Here is a 27,087-nt window from a genome sequence, read left to right as displayed (position 1 = left end):
GAAAATGCTGCTCTGTTTTTCTCTTTTCTGGTGTTAGTTAATTTGTGCTCATTTAAATGCAGTAAAGATAACTATTTCTTTTTTCCTTTTATTTTAAAGCCTTGAAGAAAGAAGATAGCAGCTTTGATGAGGTAGGTTAAATATCTTTGTACCTTACATAGTCCAGGTATTTCTCACTAGTGCTAAAAGAAACCCATAGATAGTAGTGTTACCACGTGCATATGTGTTAATACATGCACATTGCTCGAACATGTTTTCATTTTCCAAATAACTACCGGATGAATTTGTTGGTCAAAGGCTCTGAATGGAATGCTTGGGTTGTTTTGGAATGTAATAAAACTGAATATTGTATGAAAAGTGGTCATTTAAAAACGTTCCATGCAGAGAAATGTTGCATGCGGAGAAAATATCTTATAGAACTTTACCCACTGTAATTCTCATAATTGTAGGCTTGTACTGTAACAGACAGTGAAGAAACATCACTCTTGAGAGAACACCTTATGTAAAGTGCTGCTGCATTGGCTTCATGCTGAATATGTCAACTGAGATAGATGCTTCGTATGAAATAAAAAAAACCAAACCAACACCGCCACAAAACCAACAGCTAGCTGTATTGGTAAAACAGATACTTGATTATTCAGTGTAATCAGTTTGGGGTCCTGACCTGTCTGCAGTATGGTATGTGTGTTAATTTGTAAAATATGCTGCTCACGATTAGTGCTTGCTTTTTCTTATGATAGGCTTTAAGAGGTCCAGGTCGGTGCGAGTTGTCCTGCAGAGCACACTCATGCAGGAAGACGTGTAGGTCCGGGTGTGATGACTGGTCGTATTGTAGTCACTGCTTGCCTTGTACTGCTCTCTGCGACCGTAGCTGGAAGCAAATGGTAGTGTTTTCATGTGTTGATGTTACGCTTCTGGCATTTCTGTGTTTTCTTCTTCATTTCATGTTGTAAGCTTAAATTCTTGGCTGATTACAGTGAGATAGCTGCTGTGTAATGCCAGATTCTGGAATAAATAAATGATGATGTAATATCCTTGATTCTGGATCAAATCAGACTTCATCTCTTTCTAAGCAGATTGCACTGAGTTTTACATCCCTCTGCTCAAATTCAGGAATAGCGATATATATGTTTTGTGCTTTTCTGGCATGCTCTGTAACGAGCTGTAACTCAGATCGACCCCGCTCAGGTCGGGAGTGAAGGTCCTGGGGTTGAATTCTGTTTTCAGGAAATCCTGTCAGATCACACAGTGGTCCTGACTATTGTATTTCTCTTATAACACTGGTAGAACTTGATTCTTCCCTGAAAGTTACTCCCGTGCGTGGTTGGTAGACTCTGAATCCTTGTTTTACAAATCTGGTCTGTTTTTGTCCAGTACTTTCTTCTGAAGGCTGCAGTGGTACATCTGTGGTGTAACATAGCCAGTACATACCTTTTATTAAATTCAATACAGAATTTGAAAGCATCTGTTAAAAAATGCTGTCTTACGAAGATGGCAGTTTTTCTGTCCCCTCCCCTTCCCCAGGATGGTTTATCTACAGGTTACGTGTATTTTCTTTAAACCTGGCTTTCTGTTTGAACAGGAGACAACTTGGGCAAATTTTTATTTAAATTCACCTGGCTTAGGGGAAAAAAATAATCTTTCAAATATGTTTTTAATGGAGTCTGACCGATTGTTGATGTGAGCTACTGCAGAGGCAGGAAGAGAAGACTAGTAGGAAGGGTACACAAAAGAATTTTCTTCCATCTCCTGTAAATAGGGAAGAGCTTGATGTGACATTAGCATCAATTGTTTCCACAGTTTTAGGTGGCATTTTTTAGAAGAAAGAAAAGTGTTCTGAGATTTTATGTTGTCCTTGTTATCTCTTCAACCTCAACACAATGTTTCTTGCCGATCATCTAGCCTGAAGTGTGAATCAGAAAATGGGCTGTACCGCCTATCACTTATTTCCTTCCTTTTCAAACATTCTTCAAATCAGAAGATGAAACAGTCTTTAGTGACAACAGCATACCTGATTGTAACGACACGTGCTTCTAAGGGAGACAGTACCTGTGAGCAGAGGAGTGGATGCATTTGTTGGTCTCAGAAAGCTATCCTGAAAAACACTACTAAGAGAGTACCATGATATAAAAGGAAAGCAATCTGGTCTTCTGGCTAGTGTGAGTACTGTTGATACACCAGGGATGCAGTTAAAAGAGAGTTGTGATGACAAGAAGTGGGAATATCAGATGAGAAGGAGAGAGAGGAGGTAGTTGTTCAAGCACTGTTTTACTTTGACTTTGTAGGTGTCCTACTACGAAAAACTGTAGAGCCAACTGTTGAAACAGAAATTGCATTTTTAACAAGCAGCATGTTCTCCCTGTACAGTTAGTGGTAAGATACTCTTTCTCCATTTGTGGTGCTGAAGGGAGCTGTGTATCTCTTCCCAACGTTTGTCTCTGCTTTCCTGGAGGGAGGTTGGCCTGTGAAGCGGAGCTTAGACAGGTAGCTGTGAACTTGTGGGGAAGGACTCTACGCTGCTGACGCCTCGGTAGAGGAGGACTCGTGTTTTAGCCTTCCAAGCTGACCAGAGCATTGGTAGCAGATGTTGGCCATCAGGGACCCAGAATCTCCAGGGTGGGAGGGAAAGAGGGATGAAGAGGGGGACAACCCTTCTAAAGATGCAAGGTTTGTGTTTGCAGCCCAGTCAGTTGTCAGGTTCATCTGCGTGCCGTAGGGTCTACGAGGTGCTTGCTTGTTTGTTCCTTGGGAACTGAGGGGGAAAAATTGAGCTGTTTAGTGGATTTTAGTCTACCTGCTTTAACTTGCATACAGGTAGAAACGTACAACATGTCGTGTTTCTTTTGGAGAGAAGCTAATAAAAATGAAGCATGACAGGTAAGCGTATCACATAACTGCTTTCAGTGGGTTATGAAATTAATCCCCCCAGTAAATCAGGACGAAAAGAATCATGAACGGTGAAGCCTGTGAATAAGTTGCATGTCAGAAAATGCTTTTAGTTGTTCTAGAAGTGTTTCAGGGGTCTTGGTGGTGTATTTAGTCCTGCCCATAAGCTCAGAGCACGGCAGCAGTGTGAAGGAGTAGTGTAGGATTTGTCGCTTTTTTGTACCTGCTGTTGTGTTGCTTTAATTAAATTTGGAATGAAAAAAACTCTTTTCTGTAGATTCTGCTGGCCTTTACTTCAGTCCATGAGAACACTTGCATTAATTTGTTTAAATCCACTGGTAGTCTATTTACCTTCCTAAGATATCAAGGATCTTCCAGAGATTCAAATGAATAAAGGAGTAGGATACAGACCACCTTACGTATAGTCTTTCATTCAAAGCAGCAAAGTAATAGTGTGCTTTTTGTCATACTGGTCACATTGTGGGAACTGGAACATGGGCCTGCTCCAGTACCTGCTGAAATCAGTGGGAAGATTCTCAGTGTTTTCAGTGATTTGTGGACTGGTTTCTTCGATCGTGATTTGTGGTTGTGTGTGTGTGTGTGTGTGCGGGCTGTTCTTGCATTTTTCAAAGTTAGTTTAGTGGAGTGGGAGAGAGTAAGGCATCTTCTCCTTGTGTCCTGAAATGCTGTTACCTGCTCACTGAAGAGAGCAAACCAAAAAAAAAAAGGAAACAAAGATTGATTTGCCCTCCTTTTCAAAGCAGCCTGAATTTCACTTTCTGAGCAGAAATTCGGCACGGAAAGCATCTGTTTCATTCTTTTAGGCAAAGCGCTGATTGTCTACTCTGGATACCAAGACAGAAGACAAACACCTCTGAGGAGCAGCGCTACCTGCAAAAGGTGGTCTATAAACAAACATTTGGCCCTTGAGTGAACATTTTATTTGTGCTCCAGTTGTCAAAGTTTAGATTAATAACTTCCAACTATGCAGGATTACTTTGATGTCTTTGACCATTAGTGTACCATGTGTCCACTGTATCTTATAATGATGGAACTATTTTCTTCTTCACTCACATGAATGTGATCAAAGCCAATAACACGTGGCTGAATTGCAGCATATTTGTTGGAATGACAACCAGTGTCGATATTGCGACTAACCTCACCGCAAGGCTGGTAACCTGTTCCTTTGGTCAGCTGCTTGCTGTCGTCATTTATTTCTAAATTTTTGTCCGTCAGTCTCGAGCTGTTGGTTCTTGTTCTTCTGTTGTTAGTGGTTTCTCTAAGTGCTTAAATCATGGTTTAAGACCTTCAGTCATATGTATGCACACTAGATAAATTAATATCAATGTCATAATGAAATCAAAACAAAATAATGTTAAGACTCAATATCGTTGTGAATTGCTGTGATTATTGCTTCTTATGTGGTGAGTTATATTGCTGTTGATGAGCTCCATTTTAATGTTAACTTTGCCCAGTATCAACAGCGCCCTTTTTTTATTTAAGGCCACGCTCCTTAGGAAATTGGGATACTGTGATTGTGCCTGCTGCATATGTAATACTTTCTGACTCCAGCCAGTAACTTTGAAGCTAGCCGACAATAGATGCCAAGATGCTTGGTGAAAAAACACGTGAGCTAGCTGAGGGATAGAGATAAGAATCTCCTCTGATGGAAATGCTGGAATGCAAGTTCTTGTGAATGTAGGAGAATGTGTTCGGAGGTGTTACGAATACTCTGACCTCAGCAAAATCCTTAATACTTATCTACTCCTTAGTACATTTAGTGTCTCCAACTTCGAGGAAACCAAATTTTGTTTGTTTCACTCATGGAACAACTTCTTGTTGTGTGTTTGACGTGGAAGTGTGTGAAAGGAGAGGGAATTTTTCCAAGTTGTTTCTTGATTCTGTAATGTGCTTGCTCTCCCAGTATCTCTCTCTCAGAATAAACAAAACAAAACAAAAAAAAAACAACCAAAAAGGCTACTCCCTCTGTGATGAAAAATGTCTTGGCTTAAAGGGCACCCATCTCTGAAACAGAACTCTTGTGTAGAGATGTATTTTGAGTTTGAAGAGTTACAGGGAAATGCTAGTTGTAAAAAAGTAGGGCTCCGTAAAGAATGAACAAGAGGAATTTGAATGCCGTAGTGCAGGAGGCACGTAATACACTAAATAGCATTTGTGCATTTTTAAAAGTTTTTTATTTAGAGTAAGTAGCTTGAGAGAGAAATGCATGTGGAAAGCATAGATCTGGAACTGTATCTTCTCCTCCTGCAGGAGAGGATTATGGGAGACAGAGGAGAGAGAAATCTAGCCTGCTTGAGACTTGGTGTTACTTTTTGTAGGATCTTGGAATAAACATTGATTATTTCACTCCTGGGAGACTTAAAAGGTGGGGTTGGTGTGTGACAGACTTAGAGAAGAGCCTGTGATACAGAGGGTTTCGCAAGACTGCTTGTTGTCCTTCTTGGGCGCAGTGATGCTTTACTGATCTAGATGCAGTAAAGTTGTTATGAGCCATGGCTGAGGTGTCTGCTTCTTGATGACTTCATTTATACTTAGGAAGCAGGAGACTGGTGACTACTGAACTGCTTTGTGTGTGGTATGTTGTGATGGAGAATTTCCAGAGAAGTGGTTATGGGTAACGTTTGTAACCTTTGGGGTGAGGGTGTTGCCAGTGCCGAGAGCTTGGGTTTGACTTGGGGTGTATGATGCTTTGATGCAGTTCTCATCTGCTTACTGCTGGGACAAGCAGGTAGTGTGTGATTATCAGCTGTGACAAGGCTGAAGGCTGATGGGAAGGAGATGTAGGAAGTCATGCTAGGAAAAAAAAAACAACTAAAAGTGAATTTGGAAAACAAACATAGACGTATAGATGTCAAAGCAGTTTCTAAATAATACCAGGGAACTGGGTCAGAAAATCTTTGTGTGGTCATTGAAGTTACTTTGCCAAATGTGTACACAGGTGGTTCAAGTGACTTGAGAAATGGGTCCGTTCAGATGTATGTCACAATACAAATGAGAGGAAACATAATTCCAGGCAGAAAATAACAACTCAGTATTGGAAGTTGCTGCTTGTGAAGCATTACTTGACGTGCGACACAGGCAAATTTTTTGCAAGGGGGGAGAGGGAGGTAAAAGCTCTGAAATGTCACCTGATGCCTTCTGTGGGAGGCCCATCTTCGTTTATGCAAATGTCGGATTCAGAAGATCTTTGTGTGTCGTATATAGATTTTTCTGTTCTGCCACCTTTAGGAGGGAAGATGAGCGCGGATGATGTTGTCTCATGAGCCTTTCCATTACAGAGGAGAAGCCCCAGGAGATAGTTTGGTGGGTTCATGCTCCTACCTCTCCTAACTCTACTTCTTTGTCCCCCCAGTACTGTTCACTTACTCTACTGAGGATCTGGTGTTGGTCCAGTGGTTCCCTAGCAGCAGATGGCTTAGATGTCAGCTTGCCCAAAAGATTTACCGGTCTCTGCTGCCATGTGCTATGTCTTCAAGGCCGTTCCAACAAACTGTGAATCTGAATTGTGTCGCTAGTTCTTAGGACTGGTGTTTGATGCTAGTGTGTGTGTGTTTGTAGCTGAATAGCGCCAGCACTTCAGGTCTTACAAAGCCATTCTCAGCTGCTTAAAGGGAATGGTTGTTCCCTCCAGATTAGGACTGGTAATATGATTAACAGGTGTGCTTCAGGTGAGTCTGAGAATGAAGAGCATGGGTGGAAGAGAGCAAATACTGCCATTCTGCTGGAGTGTGACGGCTTCTTACTGGATCAGCTGTAGGACAGATGTGCCTTTCACTGGTCTGTAAAAATGCTGGTTTGTGAAACTTACGGTGGCTCAAAAAAAACCCCAACCCTTGGACAGCCTCAATTGATTTCTCAGAGAATTACCAATATTTATCTGGTGGCTAGGGATTCCTGCCACTTCCCTGTGCTGTGTTGCATGTGGAGGAAAGTCGGGTTCTGGAAGACATAGGACACATCAGAACCAGGTCTATGGTTCTTAATGCAAGCTAGTTAAGGAATTGAGAAGTGTCAGCAAAGCTACCAAGAAGAGCTGGCTGCAGAATGGCTGCTCTGTTGTGTCCAGTTTCAAGGCTTTGAAGCAAAATCTGAGACCATGTGGAAGATTTTGAGATGTACTTGGCAATGACTTTTTACTCTTTCAGAAGAGGAATTGTTCTTAGTGTTGAGGGATCAACCTGGGCTTTAGGAGACCAAAATTTGAGTAGCTTTCTGTAGTTGTTGGGGGAGAGTTTTAATCTCAGAGGATCCCTTAAATCTATTGAGTGGCAGGGGTTTGACTTTTTGCCCCAGCCGCTAATTTGTTTAGTTGTGCGTTCTTCTGCCTGGCATGTTTGGTGACAGCGCATCCATTTACCTTTCAGAAAGGGTATATTATTTTCATGGGGTAAGAGAAGTGGTTAAGTCAACTGTGAAACTGCTTACTCCTCTGCCTTCTCTTCTCCTGTTGGCACTGGGTGGAAGAAGGATTCATGTTACTAATTAATATGTCTGTGTCCTTTGCTTAATTTTTCTTTGAAAATGGATGGAGCAAAGGAGCAAAAGCTGGTCTGAATCCATGTCTGCAGCAGTGTCTTGTGAGGAACTGGCCAAAATGCTGACATATAAAGCTCTGTTGTGATCTGCAGGCAAGTGTTTTAGCTATCAGAAATAGTGCAAAATGAAGCTGAATTTCCAGGCCTTCTTCTCTCACTTGTGCATGCATATCTTTGTGTTGGATGTTTCTGTGGACCAGATGAGAGGATATATGCATTCCAGAGATGTGGAGTCTGAATGCAAGCTATTACTATTATGCTTACATGTAAATCCTGCTGTTTATTTTCTTGGGATATATGGGATATAGTAATTTGTTGGTAGATTAAGTAAAGTAGAGTAACAAAACATTGTACGTTATGTATGGGATCAGTAGCTTCTTGTTCTTGGCCTTGCTGGGCAATCTCCTGGTTGCAAGGCAAGAAATAACCGTGTGACTTCCATGATAGCTCTGTCTCTTCCATCTTCCTTGTACTTAGATTTTACTGCTTTTTTTAATTTCTTCCAAGCCACACTAGTAACAGGTATATGACTATATTTAAATCTTTTCATGAAAGGATCTAAATGAAAACGATTTCTGTCTACTTTTTAGCTTTCTTGAGAAATTCTGCATGTATGGTGCCTCATCTGCTGTGTGTCACAATACCACTGACAGCCATATATTTGCAAGATCCCATCCACAGTAATCAAGGTTCTAAGTCAATTGACATCTCGCTGTCTGTTTGGAAGGGGTAAGAAAAGGAGATTGCAGGCTATGACTAGTTTACTTAAACAGTAGATTTTATGTGCACAAATCAATGCTGTTTTTATGATATTAAGGCCTAAACTGTCATTGCTGTACATCTCTATATATTCTGGAATTTTTTATCCTTTTTCCCTTTCAGCAAAGCTTTCTACTTCAGTGCCAATTGAGTCATAGTCCTGCTAGTACTTCTTTTGTTCTCTTCAGGTATGGCAATTCTCCTTATCAAGTTTGAAAATTAAAACCTGAGGATTACAAGGTAGTTAAATGTGAAATATTGGCAGTAATTTAATAACTAGGAGTGAATGCTGCTGAAAACTTAATGATAAATGATGGAGGCAAGGCCATCGAGAGAGCATGTAGTGCATTATCAACAATTCCAGGTGACAACTGGAACTATTTGTGTTTGAGCTCTCCTGAGATAGTTACCTAACCTGAGTTAAGTTTCTCAGGAGGATTTACGTGTTCACATTTTCCAGTGTTGAGAAATAAAATCAGCATTACTAGCTTCAGAAGCTGTTCATTGCTGTGCCGGCCCAGGAAAACCAGTGGCTTATGATGTTTTTCCTGCTGCCATGTGCTCCGCAGGGCTTTTCTTTGTATGTGAACTTCTTCATAGTCTGATGGCTCACATATAAAAAAGGTGTTCTTCCATACATACATGTTTGAGGAGTCTTCCTGTTTCTTTTAGTCAGAGTAAAATGAATTTCTTGTTACCAGTCGATTCTTACTTGTACGCAATCACACTCAGCACTGTTTTGTTTTAATGGATCGTTGTCTTCCTTTACTGAAACTGCACATTCAGATTCAGGCACGGATTGTGGCCATGGTGATCCCGAAACTGTAGCTGAGGCTGGCTTCGTGCTGTTCTTGAACTTATTTTCCGACTTCAGTCTTGAAAATTCAGCACTCTGAAGGAATTTGTTTGAGGTCACTTGCTGTGATTAGTTAGGTCAGATATGCCCTTCAGCTTTGAAATCTGGAAGACTTTCTGTTATCCCAAGTATGTTGCAAGAAGTAGTGCAGAGGCTAGGATGCATGTTTTGGTTCATATTATTTTTCTTAAGTTAATATCCTTTCAGCTGAAGCATTTTTTCTCACTGTGTTGTTAGGCAGCTGTGGAATGCAGTTAGAAGGAGAAGGTACTGAAATTCTTATCAAGCTTAATCATTGTCCCCTAGTGTTTCTCTCCATTAACATACAGTGACCGTTACTTTCTGACAGAGACATAAGATTTTCACATGTTGTTTTTTGGAAGTCCTTTTATTAAGTTTGTTTGGTTTTGTTTTTTGGCTTTTTCTTTGGAAACTAGCCACATCCCTCTGTCCCCCCATGGGACTGGTTTGTCCAGCTCTTGTATCTTTTGGAATTAGTTGTCCTTTTATTATAACAGTTTCTGGTTTCGTTTTATCCAGTGTGATGACAAAAACTGCATCGTAGTCCGAATAGGGTGTCAGTAGCTGTCAGTTAACTCTTAGGCACAGATAGATCTTGATCTCTTCTTTTTTGTTTTTCCTGCTGTTTCCTTGTTTCCTTGCCAGTTGCAGAGGCAGCCGCGGGGGCATGGGAGCGCAGCCGGGGTGGGAGCTCCTGTCCTGAGCGGGGTGGGCAGGGAGAGAAGGGAGCACCTGCGGGCTGGCTGGGGCTGCTGGGGCTGTCGGGCAGCGGCGGAGGCGATGGAATGTGTGGTTTGGTGCCTTTTATTTATTTATTTGCCTTCTAAGCAGCCAGACTTATTAGAAGATCTCCAACCTACTTTGCTTTGCTGGTGCCAATTACTGATGCAGTTATACAGTTAAAATAGCAATTTACACTTGCTCAGAAAAAGTTAGGTTTTTACCTTCTCCATGCAAAGAATGATGCCTCTTCCATTTGTCAGATTCACTGTCATTCTTACCGTGCCTTGGCTTGTTCAGATGTCTGAAGTCTCTCATGACTGCAAGTTTGGTCAGTTTTCAGGGAAAAAAGTGTGGCTTTTTATTTTTTTTAAAAAAGGCTATGATTTATCTTGGCTCCCATGCACAGAGAGGAACCAGGCAGACACAAGGTGTTTGTTACAGGCATCTCCTGCTGACCTTGGAGATGCACAGAATTCCAGAAACTAGAGAACAGTGTCTGGAGGAATACTTGACATTTTTTATTTAGTTAGTTATTAGCGTGGTATGGCTCAGTTAAACGCGAGGCGTCTGGCCATCATCATATCATGGCAGGCTCAGAGGAGATGAAGGAGCATGCTTGCCCTTCAAAAAGGCATGTGGTAGCGCTTTAAGACTTTTTTCTGTTCAAATCAGTAAGAAAATGGTATTTTTATCTTTGAAAGTAAGTTTGCAGCAGCTAAGCAGTTATGAGTTAGACTAAGCACATACATTTTTTTATATCTCAAGAACTGGTCTTTTCAGTGGTGTGGAGAGAATGCTTAATCATGCATTTTATACGGACATGAAGACAATGTTAGCGCTCATAATTTGAACCCTGAGTGATGATATTCAACAATGAAAAAGAGTTCTAACATATTTGAACAAGTACTGACAGAGAAGCTGAAACTCTTTTTTGAAAAGTTCTATCTTCTGCATTAATTTCAGCAAAGTTCTAATTGAGGTGCTCTGGTGGGTTTATTGCCAGCACTAATTATTTCATTCTTCGGAAGCGGGGTAGAAATGATGTAGATTTTTACAGTCCAAGTGATGTTTCATTTTAGTGTCACCAGTTAAGCTTCAGAGAAGACAGCTATGGGAATCTATGCCCATAGGACCTAGCAGAGCTCAAGACTATATTTAATACTCACTGATGAGGAGGTGAGCCCAAGAGGTGATTTCAGGAGGCTGCTGCAGTTCAGTGGTGGTGCAAGACTTTGGAGCAGGTGTTCTGCTGTAAGTGGATCCTCATCTTGGAAAACTGTGTGAATTGGGGTTATTTTATTGTTAAAGTTTGCAAGAATGTCATTACTATCTTCCTTCCTCAGTTTCTGTCTCTTGTGAAACATGCAGAGAGAAGGCCTCTTGGAGAGGAAGGCAAAAAGAGGGAAGACGTAATTATTTTTTTCTTTTGCTGAAGAACACAGATGGAATTGGAGATATTCAGTGGGAATCTATTGATTATACTTTGAGTTTGCTTCTAGTTTTCTTCAAAACTTCAAAAGTGATAGCAAATCAGGCAGGAGTTGGACTGAACTTTCGCAGCCTCAGTATTTAACCACAGAACCATATAACTTGCTCTCATGGTCGGTCAGTAATGGCATGAGCCACTCTGAGACACAACATCCAGAGTGAATCCTGTGTCATCCACCACAGCCTTTCACTGGGTACCAGATGAAACTCAGCCAGGGGAAAGGAAGGAGACTCAGTCTCTAAGTTCAGGCAACACTGTTTTCTAAAACTTGCTATGCTGGAGGCTGACCAACTGGAGAGCAGCTTTGTAGAACAGGACTTGAGGGTCCTCGTGGGCACCAAGTTGAACATGAGCCAGCAATGTGCCCTTGCTGCAAGGTGGCTAGTGGTCTCCTGGGCTGCATTAGGAAGAGTGTGGCCAGCAGGTCGAGGGAGGGGAGCCTTCCCCTCTACCCAGCACTGGTGAGGCCACACCTGTAGTACTGTGTTCAGTTCTGGGCTCCCCAGTACAAGACAGATGTGGACATACTGGAGAGAGTCCAGAGAAGAGCCACTAAGGCGATTAAGGGATTGGAGCATCTGTCCTATGAGGAAAGGCTGAGAGAGCTGGGACTCTTCAGCCTGGAGAAGAGAAGGCTCCGGGGGGGATCTTATCATAGAGTCATAGAATCATAGGATGGTTTGGATTGGAAGGGACCTTTAGAGGCCATCTAGCCCAACCCCCCTGCAGTGAGCAGGGACATCATCAACTAGACAAGGTTGCTCATTGCGTATCAATGTCTGTAAGTGCATGAAAGGAGAATGCACAGAAGACAGACCCAGGCTTTTCTCAGTGGTGACCAGTAACAGGACCAGAGGCAATGGGCGTAAACTGAAACACAGGAGGTTCCCTCTGAACATCAGGAAACACTGTTTTTACTGTGAGGGTGACCAAGCACTGGCAAAGGTTGCCCAATAAGGTTGTGGAGTCACCGTCTATGGAGATATTCAGAAGCCATATGGACAAACTACCCATCCTGTGCAATGTGGCCTGCGTGGCCCTGATTGAGCAGAGGGGGTTGGACCAGATGACCTCCAGAGGTGCCTTCCAATCTCCACAATTTTGTGATTCACGCACTGTATTGCAGGGTGTTTTCTTTCTGCAATCCGTTTCAAGCTTTTTATGTCACCCGTGTCACAAGCAATGGTTTTACTCTTATTTATGTCATATAGGATCACCAATAATATTTTAAATGTTTCTGGAAGGAGAGGTGATTTGCTTCACATGTAATTCTGCACAGTACATTGCAAAAAATAGTGGTCCAAGTTCTATAAAGACTGTAAGAGGTACTGCTTCAAAGCACTTGTTTATAAAAGCTTAGAAGAAATCCAAATGTGAAGCTTCTTTAGAAACATCTGTAATAAAAATGTTGTCTTCAGAAGCTCATTCCTATCCACCACTCATCTGCCAAAGACACCTCTGGAGAAGTCCTTCTGTTTCTTTCCCTCTGCAAACCCCAACACTTGGTACTCCAGACCAAGCAACACAGAGCTTATTGCTGGAGTTTGAATTTTTCCTCTTACAGAAATTTGTAACTTTGCCTCTTATCTCCTGTTTCCATGAGGGACAAAAAAAAAGGGGCCCTCATGTTGTTTGTTTTCTTTAATATGAGCAATACATGTGTTTAAGCTTCTTCCCTCCCTGCTCTTCCATGAGGTTAGTTTCAAAATCAAGCGACTCTGGCACTGTAACGTATAGATGAAAACCACCTATATTTATGAATCTCTAAAATAACTAGATGCTTCCAACAGAAATAAAGCTGTTTTCTGCTGGAAGAAGTCCTTTGTAGCAAATTGGTGCAGACATTTTGGGGCTCTTGATTGATTTGTCCGGAAAGAGGAAACGTTTGCTGCCAAAAGCATGGGAGTAAAAGTAAGCTTTGTCAGATTAAGGAAATTCTGCACCATGTCTTGATTTTTCCCTTTTTAAAGGACACTAGTGCAGCTGGGGGAAGGACAGTGTTAGAGAAAAGTGAACAACTTTCTTCTATTTTGTGTCTTGATTGTAGTCGCGTTTTTAGGCAGTAGGGTGAGAGGGGAGATACTGATTTTTCACATGTGGTTCTTCCTCCATAAACCTACGGGGGTTCCCCTGAGGGGAAGGGGGAAACACATATCTGCTGTATGTGTTTGTCTTCCTTGGTTTTCTCGCTTAGTTATTCTTTAGATATGTTTCAGCGTCTTCTTAAATACACATTGCATGGAGGTGTATAGAGCAAGTCTGAAGCCTCTCAATTCTTGATCTAAAGTGTGGCCTTTAAATGCTGCTTACGGTGAATTGCTCTGCTGATGGGCTTGTTCCTGAAATGTTTCCAGTTCTGGAATTGGCATTCACATTAAGAAATATCATGTGGAAACAGCTGAGGAATCAGGGTTTAACCCGAATTACTCATTTCATCTTTCCGACTGTCAATAGGACTCCTGGTTGTAATTCTGGCTTTAACACTTCGGGGTCTAACCCTTGATTTCTAGGAAAGAGTCTGTGAGTTGATGATGATAATAGGGCTGTATTCTTAATTTGAAAAGGCTGTGTTGTACCTATAACTTTTTTTGCTTATGCACAAAAGCTGCCATCAACATCAGTGAAGCACAGCTGAATGACCTCTGTTTGTGAAAGTGTGGCATACCTTTATTTCAGTGTTCTGCCCAAGATTGGCACACAATCATGTGTTTTACCCTTTATATGATCACGTTCTACCCCTTTGTTTACACAAAGTTTACCCTTTAAGGGGTAAACTGGCTTATATTAGCTTATATTTGTGTGGAATTGTCCCTTACATGCTCTTATTCTGGAGTAGCTGCCATTTTGTAATAGCAGGATGGTGCGCATCCTGCAAACTTGTTCGTGAAGCTCTGTCCTGAGTACCAAAGTTTTTCAGTAGAAGAGTTCAAAAGATTGTGCTCGTTATGCTAAAAAATGGTACCCTTAGGCTTCTGCTTCATCAGACTTGGGGATGCTTTGAAACTGGACCATAATTAATCGTGCAGTAAAACAGAACTATTATTAATTTATGTTTTGAAGAGAAGGGACTAAGTTATGCTCACTCTCGCTGTACAGTTTTGGAAAAGAAAAATATGCATTAACAAACAACATGTCTGTAATTAATTAATGATCCCCTGGAGAGGGCTTGCTCCCAAACTCCCAAATAGTAAAATACTAAAAAATTAAATCCCAAGATGCATCATGAAAAATCAGCTATGGGTTAGTGAATTGTGGTGATTGAAACAGATTTTTTTTTTTTTTTGTCTTAATGGCTAAAGTTAACAACCGAGACGGATGATAAAATGCAAAACAAAACTCCAGTGGTGAGGTGCATTCTGTCATTTCTAATTAATGAGCTTTGTGCAGTGCCACTAAAAATACCAAAAGCTCTCACTAGAATTAGTGTGAGCTGTAAACCTATTGTTTACACTGGAATGATTTGAAAAAGAGCACTGATTACTGTTTGTGGTTGTTTTTTTTTAATTACTTAGGAAGATCTAGGCAGGGCCTAAATGTTAGACTTCTCAAATTCATCGTTCCCTGCCTTTTCTGTTACCCCTCTTTAATTTTCTGCTGTGTCTGTTATTTTTCTCCATTTTCAGATAGACTTCTATATCTCTTGAATTTGATCACAAAAATACATTTCAGAAACCTACTGTTCTGATAACCTAGATGGGGGTCAGCAGTTTAAGTACCTTTTAATAAACAGGTTGTGGTGTATTGCTCAGTTGTAGTCATATTGTTGGTAACTGTAGCAGATTTTAGTATTTGGTTCCTAAATTCTTAGTGAAGTTTTTGCAAAGCGTAAAATGCGCTCTGCTTTGTGCACTGAGAGCCTCACTGCCTTCCAGGGAAATACATGAACATGTCAAAAATTTGAGTACTTGTAGAATCAAAGCCTTGATTTGTAAAGTGGTGCTTCATAAGAAAAATGGGCACAAGCTAGTAATTTTCTTGTTGAAAACAATGGTTATTGCTGAGGTAAATGTTAGCAGAATTGACTGACTGCTGACAGGAGGTATAGAAGTGATTAACATGACAATGTACTGACCATGTAATAACTTTTTTTGTCCCTTGCAACGGCAGCAGGCATATAAACTAGACTTTCAGGTTTCTGGTTTTTTGGAAGAAAAAAATGTGTTATGGAAAACTTGGGAGAGAACATTAAAATCCTTCCATACTTAATTTTTCCATATAAAGTCTCTGTGTAATGCTGCTTCAGCCTAACTGGTATCTATTTCTCTTACACTATTTAAGTGAAGCTTTGATGCATGCATAGGTACCTCCCCCCATCACTTTCTTTCCCTGCTCCTGAACCCTGTTATGTTATGCTTTAATATGAACAGATGAACTCTTCTTTAGGCTGCTTCTCAGAAAATGAGTTTTCTAACTCACTCTGCATAAGACTTTCAATCTTTGAAGGTAATGAGTGAGAAACACTTACAAATCTGTCCTCAAATGTAAGGGAAAATTTGGTATTGATTCTAAGTCTATTCAAACCAGTTTTATCTAAAAATTAATGAAACTACAGAATAAATTAATTACTGTTAAACTGCAGGTACCTGTCTTAGGCAGGTTGGGTCTTTACTTGCTCATTTAATCCCGTCTTTATCTGTTACATGGATTGTGTATAAACTTTACCATCTTTACTTGGTATAAATTATGTGTGTTAACCAGAGGGATTTGTGAGGGGAAGCTAGTAGCTGTGTTGCTACCATATTCTCAGCATTTATAGATAGTAGACATGCTGCCCTGCTCCTCCTCTGGTCTTGAGGAACTTGAGGCTTTGAAGGGATTGCGGAGGTGACAGCAGAGGGAGTCAAGGATGTTTCTTTCTTTGCATGCCTTTACAGAAGGAGTCACCATTTTCTTCTTTGATCTCTCTGGTAATCTGTCGAGGTGCCTTCTGGCATCCTTCTTGGAAAGACTTGCTTGAACTGGAGAACCCAAGTAGAGCAGCTACAGGGACATGGCACAGCTGTGTCGTAAGGAGAAATCCAACAGACTAGGATTGTTAAACCTGGAAAAGACCACCGAGGGGGACTATGACAGATATGCAAAACTGTGAATGATGTGGATGAGGTGAGTAAAAAAAAAACCCAAAATAATTAATTGGACGAAGGGAGGTTTTCTGTGGAGATCTTGGTTGAATTGATCTCATTGCCTTGTGGTGCTGTCTCTGCCTTCCCACAGTAGAGGTGTTCTGGGGCCGGGTCTGAAGGTAAAGACTTCACAGGACTTGGGTTAGGGATGATTTTTTTCCCATGATTTGGGAGAGCAAAGCATGTCTGGGCAACAGAGCAGATGCTGGAGGAGGGGACAAATGAAAAACATCTGGAGGTGACTCTCACTGGAAGGGTATGTGCATTCTCGCAACAGAAACCACAGAGTTTATCTGCTGAATGTCAGAGGAAGCATACTGGGCAGAGTGGTTTCATCCAATATTGGCATTTGAATGTTTGGGTTTTATTGCTCAGAGCTAGGCACACATAAAAATTGCAATGGCATAGTAATGTTTCTTAGGGATAATTTTGTTAAACGATGCTACTTCTGCTGGCAAAACTCCAGGCGTAGTCATAGCTTTGTATTGGTTCATCATTTGCAGTTTGTGGTTTATCTTACTCAGATGCCTGGCATAAATGAAGAAATAATTTTTTACTGAAATGAGTTGTCTCTGTTAGAAGTCCACTGAATCTCTAGAGCTGCTGGCAAATCCATTGTAGAATAGCCTCGGGCCAAGAAAGGAGCATGAAGCGAAGAACAGTAAAGAAAAAATGGAATAGAGTATAGTGAAGGCATCTGAGTGTTTTCAAGGAAGGGGAAGATGTCTTATTACTTGCATAGGATTCAAAATGTGACTTCATTCTCTAGAGATCTTACAAACTTCACAAAAACGCTAATGAAAAGGAAGTGTTTTATTATGAAGTTGTCTTCTTTCTGTCTTTTTAATCATTCTTATATACTTTAAAATAAATACTTTGAACTAAACTGTTTTGCTACAGCTCCTGTTAACATTTAGTTTCTCTTTCCATTCCTAGTTGGAATAGTTTCACCTTACAACGTGGGTTTCCTGTGCAGTGTTTTAAAATGGGACTGTGGGGACTTCTTGCTTTAGTTTGTTTGTATTCTGTTTCCTTCAAGCATGGATATCTCTGTGGGCATTTTTCTTGTGTATGTGTGCACGTGCTTTTTTGTTTAACACCAGGGAAGAGCTGGGAGTAGAGGCTCCTTTGCTATAGAAATGTAGTAAGCCTTACTCTTTGAGCTGGGAAATAAACATTTTATCTCTTTTCAAAGTACTGAGATTTCAGATGCTTTTTTTTGTCTGTAACTGGATGAAAACCCTCCTCTATCCTTTTCTTAAAGAAGATCCAGCCCGCGTATAAAAGCTGGTAGTATTTCAGCATGCATATCTTACAGCCCAGTTGAGTTTTGTGATCACCAGATAATATTCTGTCTTACAGAAATGAGGAGGCAGATCTAGCTCTGATTTTGGTTCTGAAAAATCCTTTCTTAATGGCAACTTTCCTGAAACCATTGTGCTTCTGAAAAAAAGTGGAAAATTTTTGCCCAGCCTAATTTTCTATATTTTTCTATTTCTTGACCTGAGACATAAGAATGCTTTATATTTACTGAACATTATGTATGTTTTGACCTCTTTCTTACTGGTGTGCTTATCGTCTGTATTTCAAAATCTTTTGTGTATAAGAGTTCAATTATCTGGCTTGTCGCTCTCATAGTAACATAGCACAGGCTATTGTATATGTCCATTTAGTTTTTCTACTTTGTATGTCTAATTTTGTGGAATCACTTTCATTTCCTCTTCTCTTTATGTTGGTTTTTATGCTTCAGAGCACTGCTTGTCTCAAATTAGCATTTTTTTTTTCCAAATGAGGATATTATTTTTTATTTTCACTCAGGAGTGTTAGAGTTTTTGCAACGTTGGTGCTGTTTGCACTGCTATTGTTAGGGATCTGACAAGCCTGCCGTTGATCTCAGCATTTGCATGAGTTCATAAATATGCAATAAAATAGCTCTGTGTAGGAAAGTGGTGTACAAAAATTTCATCTGAAAGGAAATAATAAAATAGTTTAGGTTGGAAGGGGCCTCAGTGGGTCGTTTTGTCTCCCAACTGAATAATTTAGAAGAATCCTGTAGAAAATACTTAGAAAGCGAGGCAGGCTGGAGGGGTTGTAGTTCTGCTCTGAGTTTAAAGAAATACAGAAGCCTAAAATACAGGCAAAGATTCACTTTAGAAGTACTCTTTTTGGTTTTGCTTCCCCCAAAAGGGGATGGGGGGAGAACAGAGTGTGCATTTCTGTTGGCATGCAGCCTCTTTCCACAAAAACGTTATGATTTACAGTAGTTGCCCGTATTTATGTAAAACTTGAGCAGAACTACAGGTACAATATTATTGGGAAGAAGTACTAGACTTGCTCTGTTTTGTCTCTGGTTATTTAATTACCAAAATTTATTGTAAGTACTTGCAGCACTTCCTAAAGGTGCTCTGCACAACAGCTTTCATTCACAGAGATACGTTTCTTGGTAAACAGGAGATCTGATCCTTAAAGATGGGGATCCTGAAAGTACTTTGCAATGCAGAATCTCTGTTTATTCTCAGCTATGCCCACAGTACCTTGCAGTTGTGTGTTAAACACTTTATTTTCATATTTGGATTTTGAGAATGTGGTACTCCTGCTATTTCATTTCAGGAAATTGTAAGTGTTTAAACTAGTGGAGAATATGAACTGTCGTCTGTAACAGACATATGTATTTTCAGCAGCATAATAACTTCACATTGCACATGTATTTACATTATAGCTTTTTAGAGGAGACCTTATGTGGTGGGTTTACCCCAGCCAACAACCAAGTACCCACCAACTGCTCGCTCCCTCCCCCTTGCAGTGCAGTGTGATGGGGGAGAGAACTGGAAGAGCAAAAGTGAGAAAAACTCGTGGGTTGTTATACAGGCAGTTTAATAAGTGAAGGGAAGGGGAAAAAAAAAACCCCACCAAGTGATGCAAAGACAATCACTCGCCACCTTCCACAGGCAGAGCGATGCCCAACCAATCTCTGAGCAATGACTACCTTGGAAAGATCAAATGCCCAGTTTTTATTGCTGAGCGTGATGTTACGTGTCCCAGAATATCCCTTTGGTCAGTTGGGGTCACCTGTCATGGCTGTGTCCCCTCCCAGCCTCTTGCCCACCCTCAGCCTGCTCATCGTGGGGCCAGCGTGAGAAGCAGAGAAGGTCCTGAGGCCGTGCAAGCACTGCTCAGCAGCAGCTGAAGCATTGCTGTGTTTTGGTCACAAATGCAAACAACAGCGCCATATGGGCTGCTACAAAGAAAATTAACTGCAGCAGCCAGAGGCAGCGTGCCTTACCTTGTTTTCCAGTTTACGTTGCTACAAATGGCAGCACTGAAGTGCTTTGGAAGGGCATTAACCTTGACTGTGCAGGACTCTGGAGACTGGAGCTCCTGCTCTGGCTGCTCTAAGGGAACCATGTTTCCCAGAACAGCTGTGTTTTATGAGGGAAAACTTTTCTGCTGTTAATAACAAGAAAACTTCTGCTAATAACTGCTGTTTCTTAGTATATTTTTATATAAAATTTAGAAGGAAAAGGGTATAACTTTACTAATGCCATGACAGATGTTGTGTCTATGAATTTTTATATCCTGATCATGCTTCTGTAGTGAGTTTCATTGTGTGACTTGGAAGTTTCTGGACATTAGCCTTCTGTATGTTTCTTTGTTGCCGTGAGCGCTATGTGGTAGCTTACTGTAAGTCTTTGTGGGATTTCCCTATTGGGAGAGGGCAGTCTGGAGCTCCAAAGGAAAGGTCTTAGGACACTGAAAACATCAGCAAACAGCATCCTAGTTCCCTCTCACTTGTCTAGCAAAGCCACATTGTCCGGGACCTCTGTAGTTGTTTACAGACCAAAAGAGAAAGAGCTGACCCATTCATGCCTTCTGGCATTATGTATCTCATGTCTGTGCTCTCCTGTCTCCCCATTTTCCCAGTAGACTCTGATGTGCTGAATGACTTGCATTCAAGAAAGAATACAGAACATGGAGTCTTGCACACAGCCATTGATATGGAGACTGTGGTAGAGGGGAAAAGAAAGTATATTGTGTAGAAACGTCTGTCAGAGGCGTAGAAGAAAGAAAGAAGGGCGCCTGGAAATGAGTACACCCCATCTCGTATCAGTGTGTTGGAGAGAGAGTGGGGAAGGACAGTCTTCAGATACCTGTTGAAGGCTCAGGATCCTTATAAGCTGGGTTAGAGGGCTTAGCGATGGTCAAATTAGCAAACAGAAACTTGAAGAGTCGTTCGGAGAGATGGACTGCCTCCGCTTCAGCCAATGAACTGAAATACAAGGAGATAAAGCAATTTAAACAGAACCTAGGTTTGATGTAGTTTACTGAAATATCTTCTGTTTGTTGAAAATAAGTCTTTCAGATGAAGTGAACCGGAATTTTATTACCCCCAAGGTAAAAAGCGGGAAAAGGAGAGGAAGTTAGGAGTGGTTCTGTGAGTGCACATAAGAAAAAAAATATCTTGGAAAGTGATGAAGTACTTCAGAAATGTCATTTGATCTAGGAGTGGGGTTTTTGACATGAAGCTCTGAATGTGGCATACCAACATCAACATGCCAGCTGCTGGGATGAATGACTCCTGGAATTGTTTTAACTTTGGGACTCTTGTCGTTTGGGAGATGCAGTTGACAAGAAACAAATTTCTGTTCAGTTCGTGTGGAAGAAGAGCAGGAATTCGTGAGTCTTTATATAGCATCTCATTTCACGTGCATTTCAACATTTATTATTCAAATAATAGTGAAGTGAAAAATCACTCCCATTAATTAATGACAAAGAAACGTTGACTGTATTTGAAGGACCTTTGCCCAGAAGGGAATTTAAACAAGTTTTAAAACATTCATGAATAGTCAGAAGTCCATGTGTTAAAGCTTCACATAAGCCATTGTCAGGGCTGTTTTTGTGTGTTCATTGGCATCTTTATTCAGTAATATATAGATAGTACAAGTGTGAGTAGGCATCCAAATGAGTTAACGCCAAGGTGTCTAAGGATACTGAGGGGAAAAAAGACATCTTGGCTCTTAGAAATTAGATCTGAACCAGTGTGGAGCTGTCTTATAGCGGAGGAAAGGCTGACTTCCCTTTCAAGATCAAAACAAAAGTTCAGAAGGACACGTGTTAGTGGTTTCCAGTTTCTTTTTGTTACGGAAAAAGGTCTTCACAGACACAGAGCTGGAAAAATTTATCAGTTTTCAAAATGTGGTATGAGGCAGGAGTTACACCAACTTACCTGTGATAAGTTAGTCATGAATGTAGGCTATAAATGACATGAGCAATTTGACTGATCGTCAGTGCTGTCTGTGTTTTCTTAGCAGATCATTCTGTCGGTATGTATAGCAAGTGTTTTCATTAGTTTTTTGGGGGTGAGATTCAGGTAAAGGAGACTGACAGTATGTCACTTTGCCAGTCTCATTTCCTACCAGTCGTGGTCGTGAGAGCTCGCCTCTGTAGATCTGGTGAGGGAAGGCAGTGAATTTGGGTCCCTGAACTCATTCTAGATCGAAGTGCTACATGCAGAAGGATATCATTTTCTATTTTATTCTCACCAGTACCTTCTGTATGCAGAAAGCAAGAAATTGGAAGGAAAGGAACTGAACAGTTATAGAATGGAGATTTTTTTTAAGTGATACTTAAAATTCTTCTTGAAATGTTTTACTGTTTCTTTTCACATAGGTTTTAGGTAGCAGTCTTACAGATAAATACTGCTGCTTTAACGTTTTTTGTGAATGTTTTGCCAAGTTTTTCTAGCTGTGTTTTAAGGTTGATTACTCTTTTCAAGCACTCATCATTCATCAAAAAGCATGAATTTTCTTGTCCAACACTTTTAATGTACTAATGTCTCCCTGGTGTTTTTTTGTTTTGTTGTTGTTCTTTAATTAAAAAATACAAGTGATTTTGTGAATTGTCATACTTCAAAAATACAAAATGAAACCAAAGCTTGCTAAGGTTTTGTGGAGGATATGCCAGTGAAATGGATGGATAGTCTGCTTGTTCTCGCTCTTGTTTCCCCTTTAAGCACAAATACCCATCTTTTTTAAATGGAGGAGGCAGACTGGAGCACTTCTCTGTCACGGGAAAGTACACAGAATATAGTGGTTACATATTTTTGAGGGCAGCAGGGGTGGGACAGAGCCTTGCTGAGTGGAAGCGAGAATCCCAAGACGTTTCTTTTTCTTTCTTCCCCTGACTGTTCTGGGGAATGTCAGCCATCTGAAGTGAACTCTGCATACTCAGAAAATAAAACATTTGCCAAAATATTTCTGCAAACTCTACAAATAAACTCTACGTGGCAGAAGGATGCCAGAAACAACGTATGACTGGGGATATTTACTGTCACTTCCTTCAGTTTTGTAGCATTACCAAGACCCCTCTAGGATATTTGAATGCTTTATTTTTTGATATAAAGACTCTGTTTTGTGTTACTAAGCAATAATGTATGGGAAGGAGAAGGAGTAAGACACGATATCATTTATTTCTCCCATCAGTCAGTGATACTTTGAGGCATTAATCAGATTCTCCTATGGCTGCGCTCAGTATGTTGGAAAACAAATAGGAAAAAGCCACCCTTCCAGCACAGAAGGCAGAAAGTAGAGTGAAAGGAATTAAAAAAAAAAAAAAAAAAAAGAGGTGTCTAGCCTGGCAGTGTTGCCACAAGAAGAGCATCAGTGGGGAATGATGGAGAATGTGGAGAAAAACTTGGAAGCTGAGGTACTAGTTGGGAATGTGTAGAGAGGTTTTTAGTGGCGTATGTCTTTGGGTTTTTCTTTTCTGGATTATGTCACATCATTCATGGAGAAGTCTGTGAGGAAAAATACCCTCCAACCTTTTGTGGTTTATGCATAAATGGAGGCAGCTGGTGGGAGTGATGCCAGCGGTTGCTGTTCTGCTCTCCAAAGCAATTGCCTCTGAGTTACTTGCAAGGACTGAGCAAAATGGAACTGGTATTGCTTTATGAAAAGAAATTGCTCTGAAAAAGGTGTTCTTGTGATTCTGTTGTTGTGAGTCTTGCAAGCAAATGATATATCAAACCAGTGCTTTCTTTTGAAGACTTTTAAAGAAAAACATTGAGACTGTGTTAGGAAGCGAAGTAGAATCAAACCAGGTATCTTTCCTAGTAAAACAATAGTTGATGTGTCACATTCACGATACATGCGAGTTGTTCTGAAGGCTGTCCGAGTCGGTGGTGTGGGCTGTAGGTTGCGGGGTTGTGTGCAGTGTCATCTCCCTCCTCCCCCCCCCCCGCCCCAGATCAAGCCGGTCAAGTGATCTGCCTCTGCTGATTCGGAGTGTATTACATTCAAGCAGCACTGAGATGTACACTGTGTTTTGGCAAGGCCCCTAATTGTCTCTACCAGTCATTGCTAGGAAAAGTAGTTTATGTTGGTGCTGTGTTTCCGATCCCGAGCATCCTGAGCTATCTTCAGTTGATAAGCTAACTAATTGGTGTAGAAAAATGGTGCTCAGGCCCTTGCTGCACAGCACCATGAATATCGTTAGAGGTGGAGATGAATCCAGGACGTAATCCTAAACAAACCACGCATTGCTGGACCTGTGTCAACCCATAGCAGCTGCTGGTTTGAACTCAGAAACATTTAGACTTGATTGATTAACTAATAAAATGGTGTTAGCAGTAGGATTGGGATGTATATGAAGCACCTGATAGGAACACATTACGAATGTACACAGCTGCAAAGTAGTGTATGATCTAAGCGGGGCTGAGATGAACGGGATATGCTCCAAATGAGATGAAGTGGAGCACCCCTTTGCTAATAGACACATAGATGGGTCATATTCGTGGGTATTTGATAATCCTGTCATTAGAGCTGCAAGATATAAGACCCTCTGAGATAACTGTTTGGCAGAATCTAAACATCAGTGTGGAAATGTGATGGGTTACAGTCCATGCACACGCATACCTTTGTGTCCTTCATTTACGTGCATCTGTGCAGCGTTGGCGGTTGCCACAGCTTCAGAAGCATTTGACCAAGTGGAAGGCCAGATCATTCTTTGTTGTTGTATTTCACTCCCACAGTATTCATACAATGTTAGAACGTACTTTCTCCCACTGAGAAGTCTGTAATAGCAGCCAGCTAAACAAATTACTTTGTAAGCTGAAGAGGTAAAGGCTCTCAGACAGAAGTCCTGCCTTCAAACCTGGGCAACAAATGCTCCATACATGCCAAATGCGTGTTGTTTGTGCTTTCCGTCTCAGATGTGGTAATTTAAAATTTAATCATGTGAACGATTGCATTTATTTTACTCATGTGTTACTAATCTGTGTAATTTAACAGCAAGCAGGGACATAAACTTCATTAAGATTCAGATGATAAAAAAGAAAAATTGGCTGAGGTCCCTCTTCTCATGCTAATAATACTGAAAGCAAGAAGTGGCACCAGGAAACTCAGAACTATGATTACAAAAGCTGTTATTTTTTGCTGATGACTGCTTTATAACCTGGGGTGATGGTGCAGTGGTGTTGGAAATGTCTTCTGTTTCTGCAGTTTGTATCCCTCAATGCTTGTCTGCTACGTATTCAGTTTGATTTATTTGGTTGGTTTGTTTGTACTGGCACCTAGGCTACAAATTAGTCCTTAGGATGGCCATGTGCCTTTTGCCTGCCAGGGCTGCGGTGGGTGAGTACCTCTTCTGCAGCAGGGGCAGGAGGTCGGAGAAGCCGGTTGTGTTCCTTAAGTCTTCATAAAAATGAGAAAACCCTGTTTTTTATGTATGCTGTTGTACTTTCTTTTGGTGCCAGGTGTAATCCATTCAGAGAATTCCCCAAAACTATGGTGTTTGGATTTGGTGGTATTTACTTGAACTTTTCGGTACTTTTATACTTATTAAAATACATTTAAAGTAGTGTTAGTTTGAATGAATTTGATAAAATTTCATTCAAGCTACTTTTATCAGATCATTGGGGAGGAGAATTGAAAGAAACTAATGTTATCTGCCTGTTTCAACACGTAAGTGTTTTAAAGCTAACTCTTAAATTCTTCACATTTTTTGACAAAATTATTTAGTTACCTTAGAGCGTCTCTGCACAACAGTAGTTCGATGTACAGTATTTCTTACTGCAAAGTCTATCCTGTAATGGTGTGGAAGTTCAGAATGTGTTTACGGATGATAAATATTTCATGTGTATCTTTTAGCTTTGATTGGTCTCAGGTACTGTAACTACAGGCTATTAAAGCGATGTTGATTATTCTTGGACATGGTGGTTCAGTGGGCTATTTTTCTCATGCTGCGGTTAAATTTGAGGATATGATTTCTCATCAAAAGGTACAATCAAAAGTTGTTTCTCATTTTACTTATCCCATACTTATTTCTGCCAAATTTGTGCCTAGCATGTATAGTATCTTTGTTTTCATTCTTCAGTGTGTTGCACATTTTGACTATTTAGATAGATCTAAGTGAGAGTAAGTAAATAAATAAATACATACATATACACACACATGTAGTAAAGCTTATTATGATGTAGACATACAATACCTGTGAATACCTGAGATACCACCACTAGCACAGAAAACCTTGTAAAAAAAGTATTTACTCTACATTAGTGTAAAAATCAGGTTCTCATGGTTTAAGTCGCCGTTCTAGTCATGTGTAGCTAGCTGCCTGTGTTCTGTACAAACGAATGCATTAATTTTGGGGAGCAGGCTACACAGCTGGAGAAAATGTGCTGATCTGTTTTGCAGAAATTATTCTGCTTCTTATTTTTAATAAACAGTAACCGATACATAAAAAGCATTGTATTTTGTTTGTCATAATGAGACACTTTATTTTTTTTTTAAATGGGGGTAAAAGGTATGTCAGAATGCAAATAAAAGGAGTGGAAGTTGGTATGAAAATGAGGACACTTTAATTTGCTCTATAAGTAGAGGAAACTACCTCATCAGCAGGAAAAGAATAAAAGGCAAAGGAATGAAGAGGACTGGAAAGTTTTTGATGTAAGGGCAATTTGTGGAAATAGTTGTTTATGCCCCTGAACAGGTTCCTGTTTATGTAAGTTCATACTCCTTTTTTTCTAACCTTAATTTTGTATAATTTTATACCCTCTAATACTTGTTTTGAAGTCAGACTTGGTAATAACTGCAACATCATGGATCAACACCCCCACCATCCCAGGGCAAAACTCACTCCAACGCATGAAGCCAGTGAAAGCTGGGGGCTGAGAGCTTGGGTTGCTGCCGTCTGAGGGAAGGAGCCACAACTAACAACAACCCTTGGAAGCTTTTGACACAGTTTCTCCCGATGTTTACAACTTCTTGAAAATGGGTTTGTCAGTCTTATGGGAAGCCTCCTAGGCTGAGGAGTTAGGCTTGGATATCCTTGGTTGCCAGACTACCTGAATGCATCTGGTTCCACATCTGGATAACAGCTTCTGAGAGCATGAAATGCTTTAACTACAAGCACATATTTAATGTCCCAAGCAGATAAACCCAAAACCTCTCCAGTATGCATACATCTGTATTTTTTTTCTTTTCTGTACAGATAGGTGAGGCTGAAGGTGGTTGGGTTGGAACTGAAGTGTAAAAGCTAAGCAACAACAGTATGTCTAATGGTGTCACACGTACTTTGAGGAAGTTATATAGCCCAACTGGTTGAAGATTTCTAGCTCTAGAAGTCAGGTTTTGAGCTCCAGTAACTGCTATTTTTTTCTTTGTCTGGGCATGGATATTT

The 27,087-nt window shown here is 40.6% G+C and overlaps 1 protein-coding gene across 1 annotated transcript in view; it reads left to right on the top strand.

The window, feature by feature from the left end:
- Positions 1–27,087, top strand: part of CDK14 (cyclin dependent kinase 14) — a 320,879-nt gene that overhangs the window by 5,963 nt on the left and 287,829 nt on the right. Inside the window, exon 2 of the mRNA XM_075419363.1 lies at positions 100–131. Coding sequence (XP_075275478.1) covers positions 100–131 — 32 coding nt within the window. The remainder of the gene's footprint in view (positions 1–99; positions 132–27,087) is intronic.

This window comes from Opisthocomus hoazin, chromosome 4, assembly GCF_030867145.1.
Source record: "Opisthocomus hoazin isolate bOpiHoa1 chromosome 4, bOpiHoa1.hap1, whole genome shotgun sequence".
Classification (NCBI taxonomy): Eukaryota; Metazoa; Chordata; class Aves; order Opisthocomiformes; family Opisthocomidae; genus Opisthocomus; species Opisthocomus hoazin.
The sequence above is the reverse complement of the archived record's forward strand: the minus strand, read 5'-3'. Positions and strand labels throughout refer to the sequence as shown.